The 22,640-nt window shown below is 27.4% G+C and overlaps 2 protein-coding genes across 2 annotated transcripts in view; one reads left to right on the forward strand and one right to left on the reverse strand.

Annotated features, from left to right (window-relative positions):
• Positions 1-10,933, reverse strand: part of LOC136985043 (calcium release-activated calcium channel protein 1-like) — a 40,456-nt gene extending 29,523 nt beyond the window's left edge. The window contains exon 1 of the mRNA XM_067282241.1: positions 10,555-10,933. Coding sequence (XP_067138342.1) covers positions 10,555-10,767 — 213 coding nt within the window. The 5' untranslated portion in view covers positions 10,768-10,933. The remainder of the gene's footprint in view (positions 1-10,554) is intronic.
• A 276-nt stretch (positions 10,934-11,209) lies between these two features.
• Positions 11,210-22,640, forward strand: part of LOC136985040 (lysine-specific demethylase 2B-like) — a 69,632-nt gene continuing 58,201 nt past the window's right edge. Inside the window, 1 exon segment of the mRNA XM_067282233.1 lies at positions 11,210-11,409. Coding sequence (XP_067138334.1) covers positions 11,347-11,409 — 63 coding nt within the window. The 5' untranslated portion in view covers positions 11,210-11,346.

Here is a 22,640-nt window from a genome sequence, read left to right on the forward strand (position 1 = left end):
CAGTATTATCGATGGTAGTCAAGACTTGGGTCCCTTGATTCACCTTACAGACAATCGAGAGAGAATTGCTTAATTTATTATTTTATCACAAACAGCTACAACGGCGTCTGTGTCCACCATCAGAAGAGACAGCCTCTGGATAAAATACTCGCTACAGAACCTTACAGTTCCCGTATTGTTGCCTACAACTAGTGTAAACATATTTGCATGCACGGCGTCATGCTATTGGTATCCTTACACAATTGTCTTTGCTTGTATTGTATATAATCTGGGCCGTGCCATTATGCAGAGAGGCGGATGCATCAGGCGGCTCCGCAAGGAAGCGGCATAAAAAACATTTAAGGGGCGGCATTTCGAAGACTTGCATCATACTGAGAAAATATACCGCACGATCCTGTATATAATTAGATTGCTACAGACTAGAGGTGCATCGTTTTTAACGACGAATTTGGAAACGGGAGACCATCGTGTTAGTTTGGAGGATTGGTGAGGGCTTCAATCCCACCTTTACTGTTGAGTGGCACACTGCCCCCACCTCTGCCGTGATAGTCTAAAGAACCATCTCGTATGAAAGTCTCACCACTCGTAGATATGCAACAGACACTGATAGCAAAGCTATACGTTGAGGAAATTCTAATACATTTTGCCTTCATGGCAGGCAGGGCTGCAGACAGACATTTTCCAGCAAGATAATGCTTGCCCACACAAGGAAAATTTTTCCAGAAATTTCCGTCACGTTGCCTCTTGCTTGCCTTGGCTGATCTCCAGATCTGTCGCTCATCGACCATTTGTGAAACCGGATGAGACGCCAGCTTCGGCTATATGTGAGTGTGAATGATCTAGAGCGACAGTTCACACTTATGAATAATTCTATACAGACCGTAGTTTTTCAAAATTTAAAAAAAGCCATTTATTATTATTTTATCACAATAGTCAATATTAAACGAATCAAGCGCAAGAACAAAGAAATAGAAATTAAACCTATGTAGAAACATCAATTTTCCATATTTTCCAGGAATTACGAGTAGCATTAATTAATTTTATTCGTACACGATGTTATTCAAATATGACAAATATATGAGAAAATAAATGGAATAAAAGCAGATACAAATTTTTCTTCTAATGTTTGCTATTTATATATAAAAATATTTTACTTTATTCAAGTTTTATTATTTATAATAAAGTTTGCCAGTAATAATTTATATATTAAATTTGTTTTTCAACTTTTATAATATTGTTTAAAAAATGGTTTAATTTATTCCAAAATTTAAGAATTCATCAAAAATCGACGATAAATATCGACACAACATAATGGGTATTAGATACAGGTGGTTACTAGCGTGACGGACATAAACATCAATATTTCCGATTATTGTATAGAACGACTTAACTAGTCAACTCTTAACTGAAAAAAGATTTTATATATAAACATCAAAGCTTAATCATATTTCTGACATGATGTTTACTAGAAAGGATACTTTGTTTAAAATGAACATATTTTGTATCCTTTTATCAATTTAACAAATGTCGATCTCTATTCAAATGGGATTTAAAGTATCTTTAAAATAGTGGTCGGCAACCTTTCTGACTTCACGGACCACTAAACTCACAATTTTAAATCCCGCGGACCACTATCGTGAATTTTTTAAACGATACAAAGTCTGTAGTATAATAATGATCATAAAAGTTTAATTTTACTATATTAATATGAAACGCGCGTGTTTAATTATAACAAGTTAACGCAAGCCTAAAGTTCATTGCTGCATGTTTGAAATAAGTTTATGGATTCTTAGCGCTTTTCCACGAAGGACGACAATCGCACTCACAATATTGTTTATTGTTCATTATTTATCGATAACAGTCACTTCGTATTTGGTTTCAGATTCGAATAAAAACCCCAAAGTGAAAAAAGCAAGTAAGCATTTTGCATTTCTTTCATAATACTTCGTGTAACCTTCAGTTGAACAATGTCCAAATTTCTCCATGGACCACCCAAATTTTCTCGCGAACAACCGGTTGCCGACCGTTGCTTTAAAATAAAGACCTATATATGTATATAAAATGAAATTTGAATACGGTTTTGATATTTGAAATTTAAATACGGTTTTGATATTTTAGTACAGTAGAGCATCGATTATCCGACTTAATTGGGGACTGGGGTTGGTCGGATAACTGAAAAGTCGGATAACCGAAAAGTATGAAAAAATGCATTATTATTAGTATAGTGTATTAGGCCTGGTTTAAATACTAGCCTCTTTTTCATGGTCGAGCCAGTGCTGCCAGCTAAAACATGCAAAAATTTAACAAAAATAATATTAAAGTAGCCAAGACATAACCAAATATTGTAGCGCCACATCACTAGCGGACATTTGAATTTGTCGACTAGAACGCGGTCGGTTAGCCGATAAGTCGGTTAATCGGGGGTCGGATAATCGATGCTCTACTGCACTAGGATATCGCGCGACTTTGTCGTATCGCGATAGAATTAAGCGGAGTAGGAAGGAAAGAAGCGATCCTTGCCCCTGTTAGGCACAGAAGACGCGATTCTTGTATACGGTACCTGACGGACGCGGCCAGGTAAACTTTGCACTTGCCGCCACAAAAGAAGCTATTCTCGTACCTGCAGACCACGGCAAAGCAATCGATTGCTTTGTTCTTGTGTTTTGTTCGTTTTTCGCGCTTATTTTTTACATTAGACGCACGTAATACTGTTTTATTTTCGATCCCTAAGCCTAAATTCCGTTAGATGCGCTCGTCGCATCAGAGAGCATGGACACTGTCATTGCAATACCTTCGGTACATCGCGAAGTCATGGACCTATTTTTACCTTCCTGGTTCTGTGATAGATAACAGAGGGAAAGTATGGCAATCGGTCAAAAAGTGAACTCCTCCAAGATTTTTACATTTTTATCTTAGGGGACCTTGAAACGTCGAGAAATGGAAAAAAAATCGAAGTTTTTTCTGTATGTACAGATGTTAATAGTGACACACACAAACACACACATTTTGTTTACTCTCTTGAACTTAACTCCTGTGCTTTCGAAAATTTCTGAAATTTTGCAGGAAGATTTGTGTATTAGAAAGATTCATGCTATTAAATTTTGGTGGTTTAAGTCGACCGGGTGGGAAGAAAGAGTGGTCGTGTGTCTTATCTCGATAGGGTCGGATTTAATGACTATTTTACTCGTTATTAGCATTTACAATTATTTTTATAAAACCCAATCCTACTCAGAATAAAGCTTTTCACCATTTTATAATAATTAAAAATGTAAACAGTTGTTTTTTTAATGAAATATCGTAACAGATACGCCACCAAAATTTTAAAATGTTGCCGGGAAGTTAAGCGATTCGTTACTGGATTTTTTGCGTTTAAATTGACCCACATTACATTTCTGGATTCCTCGTCTCAATTAATAGAAAATGGCAAAGTTTTATCAAAATCGATCCATTAAATTTTTAAAACGAACTCGATTCTATAAGCCCGTACAAGACGCGCTAGCAACCATGAAACATCGCACGACGAAGTCGCGCGATTCGTGCGATATCGCTCTGTCGCACGCGGTGGTGAAACGACCTTGTATCTCGAAAACGAAGTCATGGACCCCCTTTCTTATTGCATTTTTGGATTCCGCATTTTAATTAATGGAAAATGGCAAAGTTTAATCAAAATTTACCAACCGAAATTTTAGAATGAACAATTCTGAAAGCCTCAAAAGAAGCTTCCCTAACGCTCGCTTCAATGAAAAGCACTAAGTAAAATAAAAACTTCGCAATTAGAAACTTCCAAGTAAACAAAAATGAGACAAGAATATGAATTTATACTTTAGAACCTCTTTTTTATAAGTCATAAATTATTAAATCTCAGAGATAAATAACCCATAATTTATATAAAGTACATGTTCTTTCATTATGATAAATGGTTTTGATTCATAAACCAACTAAGGTTAAATCCAATTTATGATCTAAAATTACACTTTAAACTCGTGATAAATTCATAGAATGCGTTCTAATCATTATGAAAAAATAGAACACGGTTGTAAAAATTATTTTTAATCATTTTCGATTTATTTAGGCCTATCTATATTTGTTAAAATTCTGTTTTATAAATCTTACGTTAAGTTATTTATGAAAGAATGATAGAAATTAGGAAAAACTATTGTCATTAGTTTATCCAGTAATGAAACATTTCATAGCAGCGATTAAAAATAAATTTTCTTCATTGCCAATTAAACAATTAATTCGTAGGATTGCATCGTATAATTTCATTTCTAAATGAGTCATTTATAATGTTTTTCTGTATTATTATAGTCATATTCTTCTCATTTCTTGTATGAAAATAAAAGTTTTAAATAAAATTTAATTCTGTTAGTTAAACCAAGATTTAACATCAATTTCGTTTTTGTTAGATCTTTGTTCATCCACTGATTTATCTTAAGAGTAATTACATTTATACAAACATAATTGAACATTTTAAATATGTAGATATTCAAAGCACGTGTAATGATTTTAATATATAGAAAAATTGGTGAGGTTAGAAGGCATCTTTCTCTGAGTGATCGATCGGTGAATATAACTATCAATAGCGCTTTTATTTCATCGATTTACCATCTGAATAAATTAAGAATATGACCAACTTCATTATATTGCGAAACTTTAAACTATTTATATCTTAGTAACTAGAACTGGCTCCCATTAAGGCTATCGAGATTACGTATAAACAAATCAAAAAAGGAAAGTTCTAAGGAAGGGACTGTCGTCGCTGAGAAATGTTCTAGTTTTCAAAAGATAATAACAGAAAAACGTACCGAAAAAACGCTAACGTCCGTATTCACAACCAAGAATCGAGTTAGAATAAGAAGTTAACCAATTACCATTCACTTTACTTTTAGTACGTGAACGCTTATTGTTAACTTCTAACTCTTGACCCTCAGTTGTTAAGGCATAATATACAATATAGGCTATACATAATATTTTTTCATACAAACTTTTTTGCAATATGTTATTCATTATATGTATATCGCAAACACATACATTGATAATGAACTGGAAATTAATTTTGTATGATGATAAGCAGTCTAATTTATCTGGAAGCTAAGTGTTGTTTCTAATTAATGATAGCAGACTTTCCAATTTAATGAGATGCAAATAAAAGTTCGCAAAATCTAGACATACGCAGCGAATATTTAAAATGTACAATTTTATACCTTATATAAGAATTAAATATATCTGTGCATCTTTTGTATCTTTTTTTTTTACTAATTATGACGCTTTTTCACAATTTTAAAATGTCAACATTAAAACTTATAGAACAATCAACTAAATTGTAACTTATAAATATTCTGATCTACTTAATTACTGGATTTTACACGATCACATAATTCAATGTTTTGATTCATAACATCCCAGATTATAAATGGCAATTTTACTAATTTCTTTATCTCAGTACATTAACCAAATATTTGGCACGGAATGACCGGCAAAGAAGAAACTAAACTGAAAATAAATAGGATGGATCTATATAAAATTAAAAACACGCTATATTTTTAATAATATACGCGTTAATTACAGGTCTATTCTATGTCAAACGCAAGAAAATTAATTTTTAAATAAAATTTTTTATATTAAAGATGGTGTAAAAAAAATTTTTTTTTATCTTTGGGTAGATCGTTAAGTTGGTTCCGGTTGCCATGACTACGTTTTCAAATGTCCGTTTAGGAATAATTCCTTCTAGGGATTTTGAATCCGAATTTGGTTTTAAACACAAAATGAGTTTTGTAATGTGTTTTAATACGTTTTTAACGTCTGGAAATAAATTTTGAGAGTGCTAAAAACGTTTCGTTCTACTGTATTTTGTTAATAAACTCTGATAAAGTAATTAAAATGAAGTTATTACCCAATGTCTTGTTATCGTTCGGGTTATATAACTTACATTTATAATTTTGTTAACTATGCATTGTTTCTTGATTATGCTGTTTTATTTTTAGTGTTAACATCTATCTTAATAAAAAACGTTGTAAATTTTTAATTAGAAGATAGATGTACAGTACATATTCGTACGTAACATTTACATAATACATTTACATGGCATTAAAAACTGAATTATGAATATATGATTTTTCAATCAATATAGATTTAAAATTCAGCTCATAACTTATAAATTATAGCATACAAAGGGGGATAAATTATTACATTCCATAAGAAAATAATGTAAAATAGAATATATTCTAATACAGTATATTTAAAACCAGTCCAAAAGAAAAATTATACTTATACATACACACTCCCACACACATTATATACTATATATATAAAACCAATAACATAAATTGTTACAACTAACATTAGTTTTTAAATTTCAAATAAATTTGATAAATTTTTCAATATTCAAAAATATAAATGCAGTTTTGAACTATTGCATAGAATGAATAAACATGGTTACTATTAATACTACTAGACATATTTCAATTTTATTTATAATGTGTTGTTTATCATTAAGTTATTTAGCTGATTTTTAAGATTCACAATTTCTAATTATAGGAAATAGTTTCTCATCAAGAGTAATTTTCTATAGATCATACAAAGTTTATTAAAACAGAAATTTGATGGAATAATTCTTTTTCTGTTATTATATTCGAATAATAAAACTTTAAAGATTTTCTATAATAATTTTAATTACAGCAATAGAAAAATAATAAAATTATTACACACAATCAACTGGCAGACACTTAAAATAAAAAAACATGTATAAAAAATTATTTTTTATTATAAAAAGAATTTTTTAAATAATTAGAGTTAACATTACTAAGAAATATCTATTAAAAAAATTGTTAAAAGGAAGATTGACACTAACACTTTATATTGCATCATAATGTCAAGTTTAAGATAACAATGTCATACATTAAATAAATAAATTTTTTTTAAATTACTAGAACTAAAAAAATTGTACTATTTCATGTACTGTTTTTATTAATATAAAATATATAATAATATTGTTTGGTTTAGTATTAATACAATCAGTCTTTGAGATGTTTATACAAGGCATGTTCAGAAAGTAAGTGTACTGTGGCCATAACGGGCTGTGGTTTTTTTGTTTTTTGAGGATTGGCAACACTAAGTGGTAGAGAGATCTGACAGAGTGAGCATGGCAGGAACACAGTAGTACATAAACTGGTGTTGTAGTGTCCAGTTGTGTGAAAGATGTCGGTAAGAAATCCCGCTAAGTGCGAGCCATGTGCTGTGATCTGCTTCCTACTTCGCAGAAGGAATAACACCTACCAAAATTTTTTCACAAAGGTGTAATGAACAGAATGAGTGTGTTTAAGTGGTGTAGGAAGTTTAGTGGAGGCAGAACAAATGTTCATGACAAACAGAGGAGTGGAAGACCTTCCATTTTGACTGAGGAGTTAGTGCAAAAGAATCAAGGAAACTGTTCGTAAAGACTGCCGATTGACAGTGAACGAAATTTCTGCAATGTTTCCACAACTCTGCACTTATATGAGACACTCACAGAAATGCTGGGCTACCGGAAACTGTGCGCAAGATGAGTCCCAAAACAACTGACAGAGCAGCACAAGAAAAATCAGGTCAATAGCACCTGTGAGTTTCTTGAGCAACTTGAATTGGAAAGTGAGGATTTTCTGAGCTCTATTGTGACTAGAGATGAAACGTGGGTGGTTCATTACACTCCTGAGTCAAAAAGACAGTCATCACAGTGGCATCACACCAATTCCCCATCTGCCAAAAAATTCAACACTACAATTTCGGGCAAAAAAATCATGACCTCAGTGTTTTGGGACCAAAAAGACATCATTTTGGTTGAATTTCTGCCTCAGGGGAGACCATCAATGCACAAAGATATTGTGAGACCCTAAAAAAACTAAAAAGGAGCATTCAAAACAAAAAGGAGGAATGCTGACGAGAGGAGTGTGCTTGTTGAATGACAATGTCCGTCCTCACACAGCCTTAGCCAACAAGATGCTCTTGGACTCATTTGGTTGGGATGTTTTGAACCACCCCCCATATTCCCCTAACTTGGCACCTTCAGATTATCATCTTTTCACCTCCAGGAAGGCACACATGGATGGAATTAAATTTTCAACTGACGAGCAGGTGCAGAAAAAAGGTTCTGAAGTGGGGGAAGGAGCTGGCGGGAGAGTTCTTAGAGGAGGGCATAAAGAAGCTTGTGCCACGGCTCACCACATGCATTGAACAAAATGGCAATGGAAAAATAGTCAACAAGTGTATCAACAATATCCTGTAATTTTTTTTCAAATACACTTTTTCTAAAAAAATATAAAAATCTAGTACACTTACTTTCTGAACATGCCTCATATATATTTATTAATATATTTGAGGAATGTTCAGATTAATGACCAATTTATTGTCAATTTAATGACCTCTAAGTTATAACTTAGAAAACTAAAAAAATGTCAATAATAAGCAAGCATTTAGATATAAGTAATCAATTTTTTAAATCAAAACATATCTTTTTCTTTGAAGAACATAATTATAAATTATGTTCTATAGAATGCTAGGAAAAAGTAATAATACTACACATTTTTTCTTTCAAAACACTACTGATAAAATATTTCTATATCTCATGATATAGTGTTATACTTTAAAAGCTGTTATAATACATAAACAGAAAAGATAAAAATTCTATTAAGTTAGTAAGACATAACAGTAGCATTTAAGATTTTATATAAAAACCATAAAAATAAGTTTGTGTCAATCATTTTAAAAAACTGATTTCAGATTCAGATTTAATTATAAATTTCTAATTCTAATTGAAAATACATGCTTTATTAAATATGAGAAACTATAACTGAGTTTAATATTAATATTGAATCAGAATTTAAAAAGAATTACAATAAAGTAATGTTTATAGAAGATTACTATTATTGATAAAAAATTTACTTATAAATTTTCATTAGACTAAGATCTCAGTTTAAATAAATCAAATTTTTTTCTTTCAATTTTTCAGTTATTACTTAATATCCTAGTAACATTCAACATTAAATTTTGGACTTGAAAATTAAAACAAAAAAAAAAAAAAAAAGGAAATCACTAACATAAAGAGGAAAGAATATTCAAGTAAATATGTTAATTTTTGCAATTTTGTTTTAGAAATCACACTTTTTAACAAATTGATAGAATTTAAAAATTTTATGAGACATCACATTTTATAATCATCTTATTTGATGATTATAAAATATAATGTTTTATAAAATTTTTAAATCATAACAATTAAAAGGAGGTTTAATATCATCATTTATTATATATTTTCTTATTATGTGTTGTAATTGTTTAAATATCTACCATCTGTTGAACAGATTAATTCTGAAACTTCAAACTTTGATGTAATCAGCTTTGAATGTTAGTCATATATAAGAAACTTTTGTCTAGTCCAAAGTTATCTATCTTGGCAAGTATTGCTTTTAAGACTGCCAGCATTAAATATTGAAGCCAACATACACAAATAATTTGAATAATAATGAATTTAAAAACAACACTTTTTTTTGGAATGTGTGTATTAAACTTATCAGCTAAAAATTTCACATTGAAATTTTTGACACAAATTAGTACCATATGATCATATACCATAGTTAGTATTAGTCATATCATACATGTAGTATATAATTCTGAATTTTTCATGACTAATTCTTAATACATTACATATATTTAATCCAGAAATTTTAAAATGTAAAAAATTGAGCCTTAAATCTTCTGAACAGCAATTAAATTAATAAGGCTCAATTTTATTATAACTGTTAAAATTAGATATAATAAAATTTTTTTAAAATTTATATGCTTACACATTTGTCAAAGTATTAAAAATAAAAATTTGTACAACAGAATAATATTCCATCGCAAAATTTAATAAAAAACTTAACTTTGTAACTGAAAATATTAACCGCAACTAACAAATATATAATATTAGTACGACATTATCACATTTTACAAACATTTTTTATTTTATTCAGATGTGTTGAAGCATTTTAATAAAAGTAATTTTTTTAAATTTTTATTTAATATAAATGGCAGATTTTAAATATTTTAACGTCATTAAAATCTGGTACGGTCATGTTACAAAAATTTAATAATCCCAAGAAATTAAATACTTGTTTTGTTGTAAATATTATAAAAACGAAATACTCTAAGCTTAATTGAATATCATCATTAAATAATTCAATAAAAATAAATATTAATACTCTATATTGCTAATATAATTTAATGATAAGCTTTACAACTGAAAATTATAATTATATATATATATTTATATAATTAAAATTTAATGGTATATTATATATTTATATAATTAAAATTTAATGGTAAAGCATAATGGTTTGGTATATTTAAATATATACACACACACACAAATAGCCAAAAATTATATATTTCAAATTGGTAAGTGTGTTATTTCATTTATAAAATTTGGATATTTAAAATAATTGTTGATTAAGGACAAGGTCTTTATCACTTTTTGAAAGTGTATACAGATGAGATAAGATAGTAAGAATAAAATAAAAACAATAGTAAAGGGGACAATCTCACCATTGCAAATCCAGACAACAATGCGGATGTTCTGCTAGATGCTTTCAACTTTGCTCTACTCAGATGCAATCTTCTCCAAGAGAGAGCGTTAACCGAATTCTCGGGTTTTGACATTTCTTTCATCAAATTTTGCATAAACCACTCGGATAAAGCGTTTGGTCTGTGACTGGAATCAAAGCCCAAAATGGCTTCTCCGCAATTAGAAGGATTCATCGGTGGTAAATCGCTATAAATAACATTCTTTTGTTTCTTCCCATTCAACCTATAATAAATAAACTATAATCCGACTGTTGAGAATGAAAAAAGTTGATTCGTTCCGTCCGACGACGATTCTCTTTATAGCTTTAAAGATGGCGGCCTCGGATTTTTCTTTCGTCCAATTGTGTAATTAGAATAGATGACTAATCTCCAAACCGATTTATAATACATTATACACGTTATTATTATTACTTACGGATTAAAATTAAATATTATAACACAAAAGTTTTAATTTGTTATCTTTCTCGCTTTAATAAAAATATACGAAAGAAAATTAAATAATTTAATTTTATACTATTATATAAGACTGTCGAAATATTTATAAATATCATTTTGAAAAATTTTTAAACATTAAAATTTTTCCGTTTTGTATCGTTTCGGTTTCTGACGTTTTTCTCGTTAGGCGAAATCGGCCATCCGTCACGTGATCTTTCCGGTGACGTCACAATACACACACACAAAAGTTACATCGAGTTGTCGTTTTTTGTTGGTGATGATGATTATAAATATCGACGACTTTTATTAGATATTTGGATGAAACAATTACAGATCAAGTTAACTTCAATGGATGATCAACAAGAAACGGGTCGCAAACTGGTTAGTATGGGAAGCCCATCTTTAAACCTGCAATTCCCTATTTAAGGTTGGCCTTTGATTTTCCCGTCCGCAGCCATCTTGTGGGGGTGCCATGTGCTTTGACTCGAAATGACACGGGCGGGAAAGTATTTTGTGAACTTGATAGACATAAATGGATAAGTTTATAACAGGATCAAAAATAAAGTCGATGTAGTGTGTTAATATGGACCGGTGTTAGAGATTTCTAAGCACTTTTTTCCTATATACTTATATACACATCATATGCGACACGATTGTCATGTTCATTCCTTCCCCCTCAAACAATTGACAAGTTTGGAACAGAATCTTTATTTTAAATATTTTTATGAAACAAATATAATAACGAACTTCTTAGGCAATTTCTTTATTACAGTATACATTCTGTCTACAGTAATCTGCAATAGATGCACAGTATAAAATTTTTCTAGCAACAAAGTTTTTCTTTTACGAGCCTATATCAATAATATGAGTGCAATTTTTAAAATCAAATTATATCAAAACGTGTAATGTTTTGATGTTAATATTAATCTGAACGCAGTTTTTTTAATCTATTCGTGTTTTGTATTATTTTAATGGCATATATAATAATTGAGAATTTGAGCAGACTGGAAAGCAAGGGTCATATCTTAAATTTATTTATTTTTTTATTTTTTTAATGAATTCTTTGATATTTTAAGAGGGAGGAGTTTTTTAAGCAATACATTTCGTTATAAAGAGAGGAATTTATTTTATAATTATTTTCTAAACACGTAACAATAGTTAACTTTTCTGAATAGTTCAATTTCATTTCATGTATATATATGCCTTTAGATTGAAACTTACGAGTAATAGTCGTGAATGTATGTATTGTTCTATAGTGAAAATTATTTAAATTGTACGAATTTTTGTCATGTCTTAATGTATAAATGCTCTCGAAAGGTATAAATTTTGATAGTTTTAATTATAAATGCTACTTAATAACAATCAATATTAATATAAAGCTTAAAGTTTATCGAATTGATTTTCTTCATTACTGATCTTATTCATGACAAAATCTGTGACTTGTTCAAATGGATGAGGATTTATAACAAATTAAACAAAAACTATATATTTTCTTTGCTGTAATTGAAATTTTTTTCACGCCAAACAAAACATGAGGCTGCATTTCTTGATACACTTCCATGTCTTCGCTATTTATCATATTTATTGTATATGGGGTAGTTCGATCAAGTAATTTGACAGCTGAATAATAGGAAACTTCCTTGATTAACTGTTGCTTGTGAATTGAAAAGATATTCGTAAAATGTTTTCTCGTATAAGTTTCTTTTTACAATCGCATTTTTAACTTATTAAATAGAAAATAGAAAATATTCATTTATTTAACAAGTTTATTTGTATTTGCCTAGAAATAATACTTAAATGTAAATTTTATGTATTTTTAAAGCATTGGTGTAGTACAAAAATGGAGATTGAGTCGAATTTTATGTTTTAACTTAACTTATGATTAAGTAGTATAAAAATTAATTCTGTAAGGAATAATGTTGAAAATTATGCGATGATACTTTGCGTGTAATTAATTGACTTAATTTAAATCAGTTTTAATGAAGTTTTTCGTTATTTTATAAATGTTAGCATGAAATTTAATATATGCTGTTGGATGAAATTAGGGAGAATGTTTCTGAATCAATACACATACAATCTTAGGGTTGGATAGTTTCGTACTCTGCTACGGCACTGCAGTACAATCAAATCTATCTACTATAATAAAATTAAAATATTTATCATTGTGAATTCAAGAATTAGCCTTACATACAAAAATGACTGTACTTCACGTTATATTTTTTATATCATATATAATTTCACTTCCTATACGAGCATCTTGAGAGTGAACTTGTAATTAATTGTAATTAAATAAACATTAATTAAATAAATTATCATAAATAATAATAAACATATTTAGTCTGTATTTTACTGTAAACAAAGAAATCGTATACGGATGCACTGTTGAAATAATAATCACAGTTAGGCAACTGTTTGTTGTTCATATGACTACATAAAAATGATATATAAGTGTACTGTTTTCAAGATTTAATATAACTAAAACTAATATTGATAAAATTAAAGAAATTTAATGGTATAAATTTATAAAACTTTAATAAATCACAAAAGATGAATAAATTGCTTAATGCCTGAAGAGGCTATCGTATATAAAGAATTTCTTTGTTTTACGATAATATTCAAGGTTGATGGCACCAAGTTTTCAAGGACATTAAAATTTTAAACGGATGTTCAAAGTGTAGTTTGAATGATATCATCGTAATTATTAATCTTAACACTAGAAGAACATTTATTTATCAGAAATCAAACTTCTCTCAATTACGCTATCTTCAACGAATTATACTTTTAATCGATGGATTAATAATTATTTTAAAATGATCATAATCAATTTTTTCTAAATTATTATTGATTTCTCTCTCTATGAATGCCGATTTAAAGCATAATTTGTTCAGTCAATTCTCGTAGATATGAATCTATCATTCTTTATTGGTTTTCGAAGTTCGGTATCCTCCTTTCAAATGTAATTAATGCCTGAATTAACGTACGCAATTAAAATATAAATCTTCAAAAAATTGAATTTCGATTTCTAATCATTAAAATAAATCATAAACATTTTGTTTATTCGAGTTCTCAATCGAAAGATTGTTGAGGATTTAACATTGTATCAGTCTATTGATGAATTTGGCATTAAGTTCTTCAAGCAGCAGATTTTTTTCAGCATTTCTAATAGTAATGAGTATTATCATTAATTAATCTCACATTAATTCTGTTTATTTCGTATTTAATTTGGCTTTATGTCATCAATGCATTCGTATTATTTAATTATTTGGTTATTCAAGCGTTCTCAAGTATACATTAACAGATTTGTATAATCTGTTAATGTATACTCCAGAACGCTTCAATAGACTAATTTTACAAACTATAGTATGCTTATCGAGATTTTTATCTTATACGAATTCCTTTTCGACTTTGTATTGATTATATTTTACGATTGAGTATTAAATTCGTTCCACGGCAAACATTTAATTTCAAAAATGGCGTCGGTCACGTGATTCTTATAAACTGATACCTTTCATGGAGCGATATTATGATGTATAACTGGAATTGTTAAGATATTTTAATACGATTTTCGGCCAAAAATCGTTAAAAAGGTGGTGGTTTTATTTTACAATATGTTTTCATTTTGTATAAATTGAAGTTCAAATGTTAAAAATATAAAATATTATAATGATCGATTAGATAATATTCTTTTCGTTCTTATAGTGCAGCAGCAGTATATGATTTATCTGAAAATTTTGACGTAACTAAATAAAATAATTTTCGTCGAAATTATATTTTAATCGTATTAGAATTTTGATAATTTAAAATTTTTTGTATCGCTTAAAAACGTTAGATAAACCTGCTGTTTAGTACCTTTCTAATTATTACTGTTATTATTACAATTTAGTTCTAAAACCTTGCATATTCAGTTAGAATGAGTCTTTTTGTGTAATATCTGCATTGTTCGAAGATTATAATAAATGGACTTTTTATAATTTATGCTATTTCTTATGTTCTTAAATCATCGATTTACGTATAACACTTTAGTATAAAACAAATGGATCTTATACAGGTTTCGATTTTTATAAATTAATCAAAAAATTTTTATATATCAGCTAGATTAGTAATGAAAAAAACACGATTTTCTTGTTATATAATGATATATGTATGCATTTTAATAATTTAATTAAAGAAAATTCGTAAAATATAATTAAATTTATTTGACAGAATCTATGATTTAAACGAAATTCAAATTTGGAGAAAATGTTCGTTTGCATACTAAAATCATTGTTAATTTATTTGAAATTATGTAAAAAAGACAAACATATATATGGTCATATGCCATAGACTGAAACATATGTCATATGAAACATAATCAAAATGTCCTTTTAAATAGGCGCCCATTTATGCAAATTTATTTAAATATAATTCGAAGTGTAATCATTTTTATTTACGTTGTCCCGATTATAACAAAAAACACGTCATTAAAGCGATTTTTAATTTTTTCTACAAAGTTTTGTTTACGAAAACGCATTAAAATACGGAAACGTCTTAATTGTGACTCATCTTTCAAAATGGCTAAGAGTTTTGCGTCATACGTAGAAAATAGAAATTTGATCAATTCATTTTAATGGAAAATAATAATAATGTTGGAATTCGGCAAACATTCGAAATTACTCCACTTCATACCAAAAATGTTCTTTGGATAGGGATTAAAATGGGGAATCAGAAATCGATTCTTAATGGAATCTTGAGGAAGTTGGATTCTTTGTTCTCGATTTCTTTTCTCTTACTATATTTGAAATGAGGCTTAATGAAGACATAAATTTTGCTGCTTATCTCAGAACTCTGGTATGAATACGTTACTTTAAATGCATGATTATCGAAAAAAAGCTCGTTTTTAATTCTTTCTTTTTTAAAAAATATTCAAATAATTTTAATGTTTATACGTCTGTAATAAAGATTAATTTTTAAATCTTAGATTTATTTTATTAATATTATTTCAAACAATCGAAAAACATGAAAGTGTAGAAACGATTTGAGATTTGATTCGTTCATTTCATCAATTTCAGGTATAAACTTATCTGGAATTCAATATGAAATCGCGTAATACATAAATTTTAACAGCATTCCTTTATTAGTAATTGTTTTTTTTTAATATGTAGATGTTAATTTTGATATCTTTTATGTAATTCAATTATCTTCTAACAAATCAGAAAACGAATAGTAAAAGCTTAATGAATTTTTATCGGTTGTGGATATTAATTTATCCAGAAATTAGACATTTATAATAAATTTTCTATCAAAGCATAATTAATAATTTATTGTATTTTAATTGTCATAAATAATTTAGTTATATATATATATATATATATATATATATATATATTTTTAACGTAAATTGAAAACTTTATTCGTGATATTAAAAATTAAGGCATTCGGTATAACTAGAATACTAGAATGGGTTTTCTTCTGGGTCTAGTTTATAACAAGAGATGATCATTTTTTTTTCTAGAATATGTGGATAAAAGACTTCGTTCGTTTTTATTAGTTACGTATATTTAAAACTTAATAAACGATAATAATCTTTCCTATTTGGAATATTTTACAGTATATCTTCTATAAGCCTAATTTCATTGATAATTTTATAAAATAATTTCACGTTTTTTATGGCTTCACTCCATGTAATTGCAATTAGCATTTTATGATAAAAAAGATTAATTAATTTATTGTTCTCTTATAAAATTATATATCTGATAATTATAGAATAATAAACAGAATAATTATATAACTATATAATTATTCTGTTCAAACATTTTTCTTTCGGAATTTTTAAGTAAAAAGCTGAGGAGAAAGTTTATAATCTTTTAAGCGTTATTATATATCTAAGTGTTTTTCGATAGATTTTAATTCATTTAAGCAATTTTTACGAGAGCGAGTTCATAAACTTTTTAAGCGCATCTAAATTAATCAATTCTTAAAGGAATTACTAAGTAAGCAACTCGATTATATGTAATTAAAATATTTGTAGGTCTTAATTGTAATCTAATCAAGTATTGATTCGTTATTTTGAATATTTTACGCGATAACATTAATTTAGTTTTATATAAACGTGTTAAACGATTGATTTTTTTGAATATGTTTATCTTTCAAATCATCGTTATCAATTATTTAAGCGTTACTTGAGCCTTAAATTTCAAAATTATCTCATGCAATTAGTTTTTATATTGAGATCATGGTGATTAAACGAAGACGATTAAGATCTTTTGGATATTATTCGTTACAGCTGTTATGCTTAGACAGCTGGTACATAAATATATCTAAGCATATAGACATGATCTGTAATCATGCTGAAAAGAAAAATGAGACTTTTAATAGTTGGTAATAAGCAGGTTAAGATTCAATCGCTGTTATTTTTTGATAAATATTTATCCATTCTTCTATCTGAAGCTGTTTAATAACTGTTTGACCTATATTTGTTATTCGTGTTTTTAGTGGTTAGATATCACGACGTCTACTTATACTCGCTAACAAACAGTATACACGAGAATTCTGATGGTCAGACAGATTAAGTATTTGATACAATAATAATCGAACGTGAAGCTTAAAAGAATGTAATTGAATAGAAAACAAATAGTCTTGGATACGTGTTCGTCTATAAATAAATTACTAATTTCAAATATTGTTGCTATTAATTAGGCAAAAATAATATTCTCTGGGTATGAATAGTTCATTTATCGAATTTAGAGTGTAATATTATTCCTGTTTAAATTTTATAATAGATTCTCATACTATTAATATATACTTTTTATATTAATAAGTAGTATTTTATTATTTTTTAGTGTGTTAATGTTCATGAATATATCATCATTTAAAGTATATAGAATACAGTATATAGAAATAAATACCGATTGATCGATACATTATCTGTTAGCGAAATTATTACGCTTAAATACAGATTGATGTAACATTAATTAGCGAGTATTTGGAGAAAACGATAATCTTTATTAAATTTTTTCTTATTTATGTATGAAATATTACTACGTTTTGTGATTGTTTTTCCATGTTTTCTCAGTGCGTTTCGCAAAAATTCATATTAATAAATTATAAAGGTATTTGTAAGAGTTTTAGTCGATAGAATATCGATTTTTATAACAAAAATGTTACAGACAATGCGAATTTTTGTCGTAAACAAATAAAGAATTAACCTATCAACAGAAAAGAAAATAGTTTTAAATATTTTAGTTTTAATAAGTCATTTTACGTATATTTATTTCTTAAATATTTTACATTCTTTGCTATTTATTAATATAAAAAGAAAATGTATTCACGCAATATCTTAAATAATTTAGACAGTATGTGAACATTATGAAATATTAAATGAAAGAAATGCATTAAATTATTCTTATATCTCATAGTTCCGTATTGATTTTTTAAAATTAATTAATGATCTTTTTTAGAAATAAAATATTTCTGCTGTCTTAAAAAACACTTTCATTGGATTTATGTGCGAGCTGTCTTTCAGTTAATCAATATTTCTTCATAGTATTTTCCTCCACCCATCAAACGTAACAAAGTATTTAATCTGTACAAATGAGGCCAACATCAAAATTACTTTTGTAGAGAAATGCTTAATATTTTATTTTATATTTCTTTAACGAAACTTTATAAAAATTTATGTTTAGAAATATTTTAATTATGTTTTGTCATCCTGTTTTTATGGACTTGTTTATCTCCTCTCTCTGAACATAAACTATTCATATATATATATATATATATAAAATATTATGTATATATAAAGTGGTTTTCTAGTTTTTTTCTTTAATATTCTGTAAAAATATACTAGAAAAACTAGAAAAAACACTTTAACATGAATTTAAAATTGTTTAGGTTTTACGGATCTGATATCGAAGTTATTATCATTGATTAATTGTCATGAAAATGTAAATATTAAAATTAAATAAGAGATAATGTAGGATAATTTATAGCAATTCCATCGCAAAATAAGATTCTGGGAAGGAAATTAATTGAAATTTTATTATCTGATTTTGTAAGATCAAATGGCTAAGTGTTTCTTATTTGAAAATTCTTGTTAATTACTTTTATTACAGACAATACTAAAACGTTGTAATTAGTGTTGTCTGTAATATATTTTATAGTTACGATCATGGTGAATATCATACCGATTGAAAAAACTTATTTTAATCTTTTATTTTTAAATAATAATTTGTAATGTATAATACGGCTCAGAGCAAATAAAAGTATTTACGTCATTCTTCTTGTGACACTTCGGTCTTTGCCCACGTCAATTGAAACGTACGGTACAGGTGATTCCATGTCATAAAAACACCATTAATTACAATATTGAATTCTGTGCCTGCCATACGAATAAAATATATTAGTATTTTGATCTATAACATGACTTGTATCTAAAATAACTGTTTACGGATGTTTTTTAGAATATAATTTCGATGATATTAAATTCTATTTGTGAATTTATGCATTCACGCATTATCTTATACCATATCATATTAAGTTATATTGAAATTGTACGCTTAGACAATCTAATAGAAAATCAAATAAATGTTGTTGTTATTGAAAATGTCTCAAAGAAAATATTTTTCAATTTAAAAGAATTTTTAAACTTTGATTATAGTAAATTATTTCTAAGATTTGACTATATGAAGAACTTTCTGAATCTTGTTACATTTTCATATGAAATCTGAAAGAGTCAACCGAAAATTTCGTCATATTTTATCATTCCTTTGATTTAAAATTAAAACTGGTGTCGTTTCTACCCGTGAGATATGTTTACATCGTGATTTTTTGCGAAATTAGTTCATCGAAAACAATTATTAATTTCGAATTTTAAAAATTGAATAATGGAATTGTCACTCCGATAATTTAACACTAAATTTTCGTTTTCGGCCTTACATCACTTTAAATGTAATTTAATATCTCTATAATGATCAATATTTCTGTTAATATATGAATATATTTACAAGTAAATATCATTTATAAATAATTTTACGAATATATTTGTAAAACAAAGAACAAATGAATATTTCATTTTCGAATAATATGAAGAAATTCGGAGTATTTTCAAGACGAATATTAGATAAGAATTCTTCTAGCGACGAATAAAAAGTATAATAAAATATTAAGATTTATATACTCTCCATATTCATTTCATATATTTTTCTTAAAGAATGTTGCAAATTTAATATAGTATCAAAATATTCTTGAATCCCAACTTAATGAAATTTAAACCAGATTAAGAGCAAGAAATGAACTTTTAAAAACCGAAGTGTGTAATATATAAACAATGAATTTCCAATACAGATAAATTTAATATTTAGAATTTAAATTATGTTATCGTTAGTTACCTTCTCACGTACTGTATAGGCTATTGTACTGTACAAAGTGGTAATAATCAGCGACCACAATCAGACAACCACACTATTGTGGTTTGTTATGCAAATCATCAATTCAATAAGATTTTTATTTTGAAACGTTTTGAGTGGTGGCAATTTGCCACTTATTAGAAAATACTAAGACGACAACAAGCTGTATTTAATTTTAAATATATCTGACGAAATCTCTTTTTGTTTTTCGTGTTTAAATACAAATTTTCGGCTTATAAATGATTAAAATATAAATAAATAATTATTTTTAAAAAATTTGTGTATATTTAGTTACGATAAAAAACAGTTTTTAGATATTATTTTGGGGATAAAATGTGAATTTATTACGAAATCATTAAATTTCGATTTCGTTATATTATAAAGAAATGATATCAGAGCTTAATTAACGGTTATAATTACGTCATAATACACAAATGATATTATTTGAGATAGATGAATGCTGAATGTGTAATATATTATGGTGAAGTGGTTTTTAATTTCTTTATAAAAGTCATACATACCGGTATACAGTACAGTATTGGAAATAATGATAATGGGGCTTATTTTGATTAAATTCATTATATTGCGAGCTTATTTTAGATCATTCGAATAATTAACGGTGATTTAAATGAACTCCCGGTATTAATTTATCTACTACATTCGTTGCTTTTCGGTTAAACGAAAATTTGGCCTCAATCCCGATAAGCATCATATGGACAACGAATAAAAGTATTTTCGTCAAGCAGAACATTTCGTTGTTTAACACACTTATTATTATAAATTAAATATAATTTTGAAGCTGTTAATGATACTATTAGAGATTATACATTTCGGCATGGATATTGGAGAATGTTTACTCTTCGTCAATCTAAATATATATTTTTATTTTCTGATAAATTTAGATTTAATTTATTAAGATGAAAATCGTTGCCTGATCTTTATCAATTACAACTTAGTCACGACGAAATAATTGCAAGTGCAGTACCTCCTCTTATAACCCCCTTTCGATTTATATGTCACAGAAATCCGTCCTGTTTTATATATAAATAGTTTCTTCGTGAATTACATCGTGAACTGGTTTGTAGAGTTAATAAAATATTACTTCTGACTTTCATATTAACAGGAATCTTCATTAATTCGAAATAAATACTGATTTTAATTGTGCTACTTAATTATAAATAATTATTTTATTTATTTTTACAGGAGAAATTCTTTTTATGTGTTTTTTCAGATGAAGTTAGAATGTTCGAATTTATTAAAATCTCAGTTGAATTTAAGATATTTATACAATTTTAAAAAGTTTTCTTCATAATATCTGCTAGCAGTTATTTTTTATTTTGAAATCGTTACGAGTCTACTGTGAAATATCTATTATTTAGCAGAATTTTTGCCAATTCATATCGTTTAATGGTTGAAATTATTATAACATATATATATAAATACGCTGTATTTCTTTTTTTTTTCACGAATTTCCTGATTGAGGATTTTCGCGAAAAAGAGACTTAGTACGTTCTTAATCTGTTAAGTGATTTCAGAATTATTTAATTAAAAATTCAAATTGCAAAAGATGTTATTGCACAGCTGATTTGGTAAATTTTGAGTATAGACTGTCATGCTGTGCATCAGCAAAACTTATACGAACATAACAAACTATTATAAATAAATGAATAATTTCTGTATATAATTTTATCTGTTTATAGTGTAGGTAAATGCTGTGTACGAATTAGATAGCGTATAAAATTTAAAATTGTAATAACTTATTTTTTATAAACTCTCTTTACGTTACACTTTTAATGGTGGGTTTTTTCCACTTTAAATTTCGTAAGTTTATGGCGAAGCAGTTGCATTGTTATGCATTAGATTTCAAGTATCGACTTAATATTTTAAAATTCTGTTTTTAACCTATAGGCCTGTTTGTTATTGTAAAATCTAACGTAAGAAATAAAATATTCCATCGATTTTGAAAGATAAATTATACCATTTTCAATGTATATCACGAAATTAAATAAATAAATAAATAAATATGCATTTTTGCATTTATAAATTTATTAAGCAACAAATCGTGAAGCTTGTTCCTTCGAAATTCCATGAAATAGTTTCGAAAACATTTATTCAGAGTTCAAGGACTTTTAAGGATTTGAAAATTTATGTTTTCATTCTGTAATTCGTTACGTAAATCCAAAATCTTTCATATTTACTTAATCTATGTATTATTTAATCTGATTTTATCAT

The sequence above is a fragment of the Centruroides vittatus genome, unplaced genomic scaffold, assembly GCF_030686945.1.
Source record: "Centruroides vittatus isolate TY-2023 unplaced genomic scaffold, ASM3068694v2 contig_943, whole genome shotgun sequence".
NCBI classification, from domain to species: Eukaryota; Metazoa; Arthropoda; class Arachnida; order Scorpiones; family Buthidae; genus Centruroides; species Centruroides vittatus.